This window comes from Brassica napus, chromosome A8 (genome assembly GCF_020379485.1).
Source record: "Brassica napus cultivar Da-Ae chromosome A8, Da-Ae, whole genome shotgun sequence".
Lineage (NCBI taxonomy): Eukaryota > Viridiplantae > Streptophyta > Magnoliopsida > Brassicales > Brassicaceae > Brassica > Brassica napus.
Window position 1 is genome coordinate 1,157,310 of NC_063441.1, and position 12,149 is coordinate 1,169,458.

At 30.9% G+C, this 12,149-nt stretch overlaps 1 protein-coding gene across 1 annotated transcript; it reads left to right on the forward strand.

Moving 5' to 3' along the window:
* The first annotated feature begins 3,617 nt into the window (after nt 1–3,617).
* LOC125577427 (putative F-box protein At1g32420) lies at nt 3,618–4,736 on the forward strand. The gene has a single exon (XM_048738938.1). The coding sequence runs from the start codon at nt 3,618–3,620 to the stop codon at nt 4,734–4,736; it is 1,119 nt and encodes a 372-aa protein (XP_048594895.1).
* Nucleotides 4,737–12,149: the final 7,413 nt, after the last annotated feature.

Here is a 12,149-nt window from a genome sequence, read left to right on the forward strand (position 1 = left end):
CACATGGTAAACTTCTTGAAATGACACAAGAAGATTATGATCTGGACAACAAAATTGAGAAGATGGTGCTAACCTATTCCTTACCAACCATCATTTAAAACAAATGACTCCGAATAGGAATATACTCCTTTTATGCCTGTCACGAATAATCGACAAGTACGGAACTTGATCGAGTTATCTAAGACACACTTTGTACGCCTTTGTGTATCAAGCCTGCGCCAATACACTAAAAAAATTTGGATTGACTTATGTTAAATAATAAGTGTAGACATTTTTGTAAATCTACAAATGTAGACTGCAGTTGAAGTCTACGTCGTAAATTCTATTAAAAGTGTATTTGTGTATTATTCATCATATTTTTTCATGATTTAATTATTTTACAGTGTATGTTAGTAAAATTTTAATGGTCTTGGATGAATTTCACAATTTAATGTGTTATAATTATACACTTGATACTTATTGCAAATTGTTTTGATTAGTATTATTCTTGAAAATTTTTGGGAAAATTTGTATAGATTTTCTTCTTCTCACATGTGTGTTAGTTATTATTTTAGCTTATGGTGGTTTTACTTGTTTGGTTGGTTAGATCTTGTGAAAAAATTGATATCTAACAAAAATTAATAATATCATACAAGTGAAAACAACTAAAAATGAATACAATGTTTATAGATTATGCATTAAAAAATTATTTAAAAATTAATATTTTATTATGAAAGTTATTACAGAGCAATATATTAAAAAGTATTCTTGAGTATGTTTGATTTTTCATAATCTTGATGCTTCAAATAAAGTCTTGGAAAAAGTACCTGCCAAATAAGATAGAGTTATGAGAAAAACATAAGATAAAAAATAAAATCATATTTTAGTAGACTTTTTATTAAGTCTACGTAAAGTTATTGTTTAGTAGACTTTAGTTGAAGTCTACACTAATGGAAAATTTTCATATTTAAAAGTGTGCATTTAGAAAATTTGAAAATACTTTGTTCTGGAAAATATTTCAAAAATGGTTTTTTGTCATCCTTGTAACAAAGCAAAAAGATAATGTATGAATCTATAAATTTAGTTCATTATAAACACAAAATATCTTATAATGAATATATGGAAAGCTTACATTTTTGGGAAGATGATTTGAAAATACTGGAAGAGAATACCTGCAAAATAAACTAAAATTTTAAAAAATAAGATAAAAATTAAAATCATATTTGAGTAAACTTCTAATGAAATTTGCTTAAAATTCAAGGCTAGTAGACTTCATTTGAAGTCTACCAGCCGTAAGTTTTAAGTAGATTTCAAATGAAGTCTACTCTATAAAAAAAAATAGATCTGAAAAATAATACATTAAAAATATGAAATAAGTTTAAATCTAAAAAACTTTTAAAAATATGATTTAATAGACAAAATAGTTATAAATTAAAGACATATTAATATGAATTTTAATATGTAACTTTATTTGAATATAAATACTAGAACACATATTTTAAATCTATAGATGTAAACCTTACATTTCTAGGAGGAGAAGAGAACAACTATGGAAGAAAATACCTGCAAAATAAGATAAAATTATTAAAAAACATAGAAAAAAAATTAAAGTCATATTTTTGTAGACTTCCAATGAAGTCTGCTTAAACTTTATGGTTTAGTAAACTTCATATGAAGTCTGCAAGCTTTAGTAAACTTCTTTAGAAGTCTACACTGTCTGATAATTTTCAGATCTGAAAAAATCTATATATTTTGAAATGTGAAAATAATTTTAAATCTGAAAATACTTTACATAATATAATTTATAAGGTAAACTAGTAGCAAATTAATGTAGAGAGCTTGATCTATAAATTTATTTGAATATAAACATGTAAATACATATTTAAAATCTATTAATCTAAAACTTACATTTTTAGAGGAGATGATGAAATCCATGAGTGATAATACCTACAAAAAAAAGATAATATTGTGAGAAATAAACATAAAATACACATTTAAAATCTATAGATCTAAAACTTACATTTTTTAAAGGAGAAGATGAAAACCATGAATCATAATATCTAAAATGACAAGATAATATTGTGAGAAAGACTTGAGAAAATTTTAGAGAGAAAGAAGATAATGAGAGAGATTTAAAAACAATTGAGAGAATTTTAGAGAGAAGAGAGAAAGTTTTAGAGAGAAGGGAGAGAGTTTTAAGAACTTGTGCAGCCACTTTAGAGAGAGATTGAATAAATTTTGTTTATATAGGGAGACAAAAATGTAACTAGGTTAAAATTTACGATACTGTAGACTTCGTTTGAAGTCTACTAAAATTAAAATTTTGGAGTAGATCTTACTATAACATAGTAGACCTTTTTGGAAGTCTACTATAATAATTTAATTATTGTTGTTTATTCTTTATTATTTTAATAATTTTAATATATGATTTATTAAATTTATTTCTTTATTTTTTAATAGTTATAGTATATGATTTCACTTTTTTATTCTTAAGGAACTTAACTTAGTTTAAATATAATGATTTTTTGTAAAACAAATTGAAAAATATAGACTGAAAAAGACGTCTTCAGATAAATAGACTTTATTGTAGGTCTACGAAACCCTAAACCACAAATATCAAACCCTAAATGTTTTGCTTGATAATCAAAAAGTCTCATTTATACAAAATATAAACTACTAAACATTAATATGCAGATTTAAGTTAATAAAAAAAAAAAAAAAAAAAATCTAAAATCTAACCCTATGAAATCAACTACTAAAAGACATAACATGTTAGAACCTTTTGTTTCTAAACTATGAACATAGTCTAGCACATGATAACCAAATTAGTATATATTCTTCAAAATTGTTCGATTATATGAAATTTTAATTTATTTACTTCATATTATCCATTATATTGATGATTAATTAAAAATATCACAATAATTATTTTTATACATTTTCAAAATTAAATTAGTAGACCAAATTAGAGTGTAGACTACAAAACAAGTCTATAAAGTAGACTTCGTAGGAAGTCTATATATATGTAGACTTCTTTTATTACGTGTAGACTTCCAAAGGATAGAAACGTAAAATACATTTATGTTTTTTGTTTGGTCATAAGGGTGAAATAGTACTTTCACTACTCCTTTAGGTTGGTTTTGCATTTGACTGAAAGTGGGGTACACTTTTACATTTGACTTGAATATTTGGGTTGGTTTTAGCAAATGTCCCTTTAAATGAAGCTAAAAATGACCATTAGATTGCATAAGGGAGCAATCTCTACTTTTAGATTTGATTTTTATTTTCCTATAAAAAAAATGCGGACATCAATGAAGACAAAAAAGTTGGTTTGCTATTAATTATATATATATAGATTCTATGATAAACTCTACTCTAAATTTTCCAAAATAGAAAGAAATGATATGATTTGACCCCAAAAAAAGGAAGAAATGATATGTTATCTTTTTCGTTCATGCATTTGTTTGTTTCTCCATTTGTTGGCTAGATTTGGTTCATGCATTAGTTGACCAACAACAAAAGGGACAACAAAAGGGTGTACGTATATATATGTTAGGGTTTGTGTTAGAAGATAAGGAATAGAACAAACAACTACAAACAAGGGACAACAAAAGGGTGTACGCAACTTCTGACATCTTATGGCCAGAAAAAGAAAAAGATCCGGTGATGGTATCAACACACCTCTGGATCTAACCGTAGAGATCCTCCACAGACTTCCAGCAAAGTCCCTCGCGAGGACCCGATGCGTCTCTAAGCAATGGAGAACTATTATCGACGACTACATAGTCAAAAACTCCGTCGTGACTCGGTCTTTGAGTCAACCCTCGCCTGATGCTCCACACTTCATATTGGATACTTTGTTAGACTGTGGTGTGGTCTTCTCGTACACTTACTCTCGTCAAATTAGAAGCGAAAGAAACCAAATCGTAGAGAAAATGTTTGCCATGACCGCAACAGCGAGAGAGTTTCAATACGTTCGCGGCTTGATCGGGTTTTGGTCATGTACTCGTGGTCAGTTCACGTTGCACAACCCTACCACAAGGCGTTCTGTTCCCTTACCCGATACAGGTATACCCCCAAGGCGGTTCTACTTATTCGGGTACGACCCGATGAGGAATCAGTACAAAGTAGCGTGCATAGCAAGGCCAACAAGTGAGCCGGAGCAGTCTTATAAAGTTTTCACGTTGGGAGATCTCGGAAAGGAGTGGAGGAATATCAAATGCTGCATCGAACGTCACAGTCCATTCGGAACTGCAGTTTGCATCGGAGGGACAATCTATTACACAGCAAAGGCGGAGAATCAGAGAAATGTTATCATTAGCTTCAATGTTGTGTCTGAGAAGTTTAGTCATGTATTTCAGGTTCCGGAAAAATTAAATGTAAGGTATGGAAAATCATCTCTTGTAGACTACCAAGGGAAGTTAGGATGCATATGTTACAACTACCTCAACAATGAGGATATGGATGTGTGGGTTATGGAGAATGCGGAGAAGCAAGAGTGGTCGAAGATTACACACATGGCTGTGCTTCAAGGAATACCAAGATCTATGTGCAGATTTGGTGTGACACATCCTGGTGGTGAAATCGTTATAGTCCCTTATTTTTATTATTACTTAGGGTCAGAGGGTTATTACTATAATCCAAACATAAATAGTCGTAGAAGTTTTGTAATCCAGTCACCAAGGTTAGGAGGCACTGATCTCGTTAGGATCTGGCCTGTCACGGATCCTGTTGAGAATATTATGTCTTTGATGTAATTCTTGCTTCGGTTGAAATTTTTTCAATATTAATAATATCATTGTGGTCGAGTTATAATGACTGAAACACAAGTTAAATATAATTCCTCTATTGAGGGAATGAGGGTATGTAGTCGGGTTCTTTTTTTTCACGTTAATAAGGTTATCTAATGATGATCGGAATAGAACAGAAGTAGAGTCATAAATAACATAGAAGATAAAATATTGTCTTATTAGTAATAAACTATCTTTTGTTCGTTATAAACTCTATGGTTTGCATTCTTGTTTATTAATTGTGTTAGCATTATTTATTGAATAATGTTTAAACAAGATGATATAGGAAAATGCGAAATTGTTGGGGAAAATAGTTATGTTCTTTTTTTATTTGCATTATTGTTCATTTCTTTGGTATTAGGAAAAGCAGTCATAGTTGGGTAGAGCTGTAAACTGGGCGAGCCCATGTCCATTAGCCCATATCTATTTGTCCATTCATTGTTTGTGGACAGCAAAGTGATCATGTCCATTAAGAACCATGTCCATTAAAGACCATACCCACTAACACCCATATTTTTATGGGCTGCCATGGGGTCCATAATGACCATATAAGAAAATTTTAAATTTTAATTTATAAGCATACAATTATATATAAAAGTTCATAAAATTAAAATTCATCCATAAATTCAAAAGTACAACAATACATAAGTTCATAAATACAACAATTACGGTTTTGGTGGGAAAAATTGATTTTGCAGTTTTGGCGGAAAAACTCGATTTTGCAGTTTTGACGGAAAAACTCGATTTTGCAGTTTTGACGGAAAAACTCGATTTTTCAGTTTTGGCGGAAAAAACTCATTTTTGCGGTTTTGGCGGAAAACTCGATTTTTTGATTTTGGCAGAGAAACTCGATTTTTCGGTTTTGCCATGGGGTCTATAATGACCATATAAGAAAATTTTAATTTATAAGCATACAATTACATATACAAGTTCATAAAATTAAAATTCATCCATAAATTCATAAGTACAATAATACATAAGTTCATAAGTACAACAATTTCGGTTTTGGCGAGAAAAATCGATTTTGCGGTTTTGGCAGAAAAACTCGATTTTCCGGTTTTAGCGGAAAAATTCGATTTTGCGTTTTGAAGAAAAACTCGATTTTCTGGTTCTGACGGGAAAATTTGATATTAAAATTTAAGCGAAAAAATCGATTTTACGAGTTTAGCGGAAAAACTTAAATTTTATAAACCTTAGGTTTTGTGACCATTGGACAGTCCACGTCCATAAAGCCCAAAATCAATAAAGACCATTTTCTTAATGGTCTTCCACATTTTGTCCAATGAAAACTAATGGGAAAAATGGGTTTGTCCATATTAAGCCCGTTTGTATATGGACATGGACAACCATTGGACGGCCCGCCCATTTGACACCTCTATAGTTGGGATCTTAGCCAGTGGCGGATCTAGATCAAGAATTGATCAGGGGCAAAACTATGGTCCAAGACTTGAAGACCATGGAAGAATCAGCTAGACATTGGTCTAAGGCACAACTTAATGGACTGAAATGGACTCAAGAAGGGTCTAATGGAATGAAAGGTGATCTAATAGGCTCCATGAAATTTTAGACCGAGAGAAGATAAAATCCTTTATAGAGTGTGGAGCAACAATAACTGATTATGAAATGTTATATATGGACAAACGTGTTTGGACAGAAAATGGACATGGTCAGGGCGCTCCGGTATGATCGAGAAATGAGATAGCCGAACCCGAAATGAGCAAGAAATGAGTGTGAAATGGATGATGAATGTCCGGATCTGGAAATGGACCAACAATAACACTTTTATCAACTAAATGAGCTTGGGGAACGATCTGGTTGGATCAGAATGACAATGGGGCGGACCTAATAAGGACTTGCTCGAACAAGGGGCTTATCAACCCATGAAGACAAAAGATCCACAACCATGGCTCAACTCTTGGCCGAATTTGTTTTAATTGTATATAATTTATTTTATTAATGTGTACACCACTTAGGATTAGATTTGTATTCTTAAACCAACTAAAAAATAGAATTAGGGTTTTGTTTTCACTAATCACGTTGATGTAGGATTAGGGTTTCAGTTTTTTTGAGCTTAAACTAAAGTGTACCCACAACCTGAATCAAGCAATAAACTATTTCCAGTCAAAATTCCTCCTTTGGAGAAACGTTACCTTTGTTCAGCCTTGAACATTACCTTCACATTAAAGAGAGTGATCTCTCATGAACCATCCATGGCATAACTAAGCAGGGTGATCATGTGTCATAAGAGTAGCATATCGTTCTGAGAGCATCCCATAGCTCTATGGTGAAGTTCACAATCCATCCAAGATTGATAGTATCCTCTTGATCCCTTCACCCACGCCTACTCAAGTGTTCCAGGGAAAGAAGCCTAAGCCCTTTCTCAAAAAAAAAAAAAAAAGCCTATCAAAGGTGGCACAAAATGGTATCAGAGCCACTTGAAGGTTAGGGTTTGTATTCTTATTCTTGTTTCAGAAAAAATAATCTATCTATCTATCTATCTTAAACACTTTCTTCTCTGTCTATATTTTGTAAGACAAACCAAGACATCGTTTGAATGGAAATAGAAAGAAAATAAAGTTCAGAAGAAACGAGAACAGAGATCAAACGATCCAAAAAGAAAAACAAAGAAAATGCGTAGGAGAAATCGGGTTAGGACAGGTCAATCGGTTTGACACCAAAAATCCTTCGGTCTACCTATCTTCTTTCTGTTTTGGGTTAGGATTTCTAGATCTAAAGTGATTGGAATCTTGCTCAAGGCTAGACTCTCAAGGAAGAACAATAAAACTTGAGTAACTACTTACAAACCGAGAGAAAGAGAGTTATTTTCTGTAATCAGTTTGTTTAAGTATTTTTCAGGTAGCAAGATATATGGATCAGACAGGAGGAGACGTCGTGAGAAGGAATTAGTCTATAGCCATTTTAACTCAGTGACAAAAGTAGCTCTAGAAAGAAGAGTAAAATCTTTAAGAAAAGGAGATGCAAATGCTTTTGATGAGTTTGATTGTTTGCAGGAATGACCACGACCATGATGGTTGTTGGAGAGGAGAAGAGATCAGACTAGGTCTGCCAGAAAGGAACTAAAGGCTTATTATGTTAATATTTGCATTAATTAATATTTACTATGATTATCTAATTGATGTTAGAAAAAATATTTTAATTTAATATCTCAATATATTATGCCTACTCCATTTATGTCTACCACTACATTTAATTACACGAACCAAAAAATTGTTAAACAAAAAAAAAAATTGTAAAACACATCAATTATCCTCTCAATCCTTCGTCTATCATATTTCACGTTGTATAATAAACGCAACAAATTAAATCGGCCACTACAATTAATAACACAAACCACTTATTCTTTGCATGCCCATACAAAGTTATACGCTTTGGCTCCGTGTTGCTGGGAACCTCTTTGGAACAGATCGAGATCCTGACTGGGACTGGGATAACACCATGACTTGTCTTCTTATGAGCACCTACGACAGGCTTACGTTTATTCTCTTTAGGCTTGTACTGAAGGTTACGATATTACATTTGGGGCGGGTGAACTGACAGAAAGCATAATAACATCTCAAAGCCGGTTGATCATATTGCTAGGATGGTGGACACAGCGGTTCGAAATTGTATCACCTCCACTGGTTACTAACTGCGACCAAAGCTGCAAGGTTTGATGAGAAGATGGTTTGAAACTCATTTCGCTTAACGTTTTGTCTCTACCTTATTATTTGCACTATAAATATTTACTTTGTACATATATATTTTTGGGGTGATCAATAAATTTGAATTTCATCAAAAAATAGTATTATATGTTTGTCAAAAATATAAATTAAAAATAGAGTATTATATGCTTTTAAAAAAAGTGTTACTTACATGAAATATTCTCTCAGCTCTCTATATGTCATTCATGTTAATAAAGAGACACCGGTACATAACCGATTGCACTTTTAAAATAGTAATGGACTAGGTGATTATCTGTGCATGTGCGCGGGATCAAATATATATTCTAATAATTGTTGAATACTGACATTGATCGTTCAACCATATTTATATCGCGTCATATAAGCCCACAAATGTATAGACTATAGAGTCATAGAACTTTAATTTAAAGTCGCGAGTGATGTCAAAAAAACTGTTGAGTATCGGACCAGGTTTGTTGATGTTTTGTTTTACGTAAAGCCGTATTAATTTACGTTGGGCTTACATAACAAAGCGGTACTCAGTCTGCTCTCTGCCGAAAAATACTACTATCAAAAAGAGAACATCAAAAGTATCGACGAAAAGAGAAAAGGAGATTAAGTTATCGATCGGTTGAGTTATTTCGATTGTGTCTACACATGTAATTTCAGTTTTGAGTCTTTAAATCTTTGTCTTTTTGATCTATTATTTGTTTACTCACGTTTGTTTTTTTTATCTGTTTTAATTTTATGTATGCATTCTCGAAACACATGAGCTTCAATTGATTCTCCAAGTGTGATAGTTGCAACAAAGACTGATTGGACTTATTTAAATAACTTCAATGTCGGATACATATAAAAAAAGAAAAGTTTTGAAGAACATCGACAACAACACATATCACATGTTAGTATTCAAATCAAAATTGAACTTTGTTATAGAATAATAAATGGAGAATGTGTCAAATATGACTCAAAAGTTGATTTTAAATGCAAAAGTATACACAAACTTGAATCAAATGTAAAGGTAACCCAAAAGTCTTGTGAAATTACAACCATCCCCTTATGACCGAACAAAAAAACAGAATTTATTTTACGAATATAACCCCATAAATTCTTATGAGATTTTGTAAGTCTTCTGAAGTTTTGTAAGTCTTGAAGACTTCCGGTAAGTCTTCTCATATAATAGATCTTAAAGGTAATTTATAAATTTTGTAAAAAATATTTTGATCGGAAAAGAATTGAAATCATGTAATTGTAAACAGTTGTAAGTGATATAAATTAAGATATAATAAAATTGAATTGTTTTCAACATAGATGAGTGGAAGTAGTGAGTCATGATATTCCTTGGTTTAGAGTTTGGCAACATATATTGTAGTATTGTATGTATTCTTAGGGTTAGATTTTGGAAGCTTAAGATTTATTTTAAAAAAGTTGATCTATATGTATTTAGTTTTGTGTATATTTTAAACACTTTTTGAGTTGTATTTAAGTTTTATAAATTATTTGTTTCTATTTAGTTAATTATTTGAGTTCATGCTATATGTAGGGTCAAGACGACTTCCAAAAAGTCTTCTTCTTGTGTTTTTTACATTAGAATACTTTATGGAAGTCTTCTGAGTTAAAAATATTGAAGTGTTCTTATTCCCGCTAAAAATATTTTAGTTTCCCGCCTAAACATTAAATTAATTTATTTTGTCAAAAAAATATTAAACTAAAAATATAAAACTAAAAAACTAAAGTTTCTTTTCGACCCGAGATAAAAATCTTTGTCTCATAAACTTTTTTTGTTCTCTCTCTCTCTCTCCCTCGTCGTCTTCCGTGTTAGCCGTCTATCGAAAAATATAAACTAAAAAACTAAAACTCAAAACCCTAGTTTCTTTTCGACCCCAGAAAAAAATCTCTGTCTCATAAAATTTTTTTGTTCTCTCTCTATCTCCCTCTTCGTCTTCCGTGTAAGTCGTCTATCGAATGACTTACATGTAAGTCGTCCGGATGAAATTAAATATTTAAGTTTTATTTTTCAATTACAAATAGTAACCCGAAACGACTTACATGAAAGTCATCTAAAAAATTAAATATTGAAGTTTTATTTTTTCTTGGATGACTTCTGTGTAAGTCGTTTAAGAAAAGTTAAATTTCTAACACAATCCGGTCAAATGCAAAACTAACCTTTTTTATCTTAGATGACTTACAAGGAAGTCTTCTCTGGTGTTTTCGATATTTTTTTGAAACAAATAAAACAGGAAGACTTTCAGAGAAGTCGGCTCAAAAAGACACACATAAAGTCAATTGCAAAACCAACTTCTTCATTGACTAGAAGACTTCCGTGCAGAAGTCTTAACGTAAAGAAGACTTAACGTAAGTCTTATGACAGACAGATCTGGAAAAAAATGATTTTGTACCTTAAATTAGTGAGATAACTTCCTTAGCACATAGAAGCCTTCTCCACGCACCCAGAACCTCAAACGAAAGCGACCCACCAAGAATCGTTAGCTTGAATGGCTCTACGAACTTTAAAAAAAATTAGAATCAAAATCTTGAGTTTTTTGGATGAATATAGAGAGAAAGTCAAAGAGATGTTGTTTTTAGTTCATAAGAAATGAGATAGAAGAAGATAAAATCGATTTTTAGGTGCATTAAAAGCTTCAAATTAGTTGTTCATTGTGGTTGGTGTATTGATGGTAATGACAATATTTTTAAATACTTGATGAAGATGAGGATGATAGAGTAAAATACTCATTTTCGAAAAGAAAAAAATAATGACATTTTCGTGAACAATCCGAACTTTTGGAGTGAATAGGGCAAGTCAAAATTCCAAAAACAAATATGAGTTAGTTTTGTGTTTGAGTTTGAATTTTGAATCATATTTTCAAAAATCCCATAATAATTTTTGGAATATGTTTAAGTTTTTTTTTTGGTAAAATATGTTTAAGTTATAGCCGAGTAAGTTAGATCTAGTAAATATATGTTATTTGGCTTAAAAGTCATCAAATTCTAAAACAAAATCCTTAAATTAGAACATGTGGATGACAAGATATAAAAAAAAAGTTCATTAAAAATAATTTAAATAACAAAAGCATTATAAAACATATATATGGTATTAGAAAGAAACAAATTGTAGGTGAATGATCAACTATTTTGGAACCAAGTAAAAAGCTTGTGATTAAAATCATGTCATCATATAATATAAAAGGGATTAGTAATAACTACTTCCTCTATTTCAAATTAGTTATCATTTTAAAATTTTGCACACAAATTATGAAACTAATTAAATATTCAAATTTGCCATTGTTTGACCATTAATTAAATCATACTTGGGCATTCCCGGAAAATCTAGGGGGTTCAAAGGTGCAAGTTTTTGGATTTGTTCAGGATCGATTTATTGGTTCAAAGGTACAATTAATTACACATCACATTTATGATTTTAAGATTTTATAAATGATTTAATTAATGGTCAAACATTCTCCAAATAAATTTTCATAATTTGGAGAATGAACAAAAACATTCTCCAAATAAATTTTGAATATTTAATTAGTAATGTAATCGATCACATTAATCTGAATATTTAACCAATCACATTAATCTAAAAAACATTCTTCAAATAAATTTTGTGTAATCGAAGATGGAACAATGTGGTATTTTTCTTGTAATTTATTATTAAATTATGTATTTCTATTTATAATTTTATATTTTAGTGTAAGAT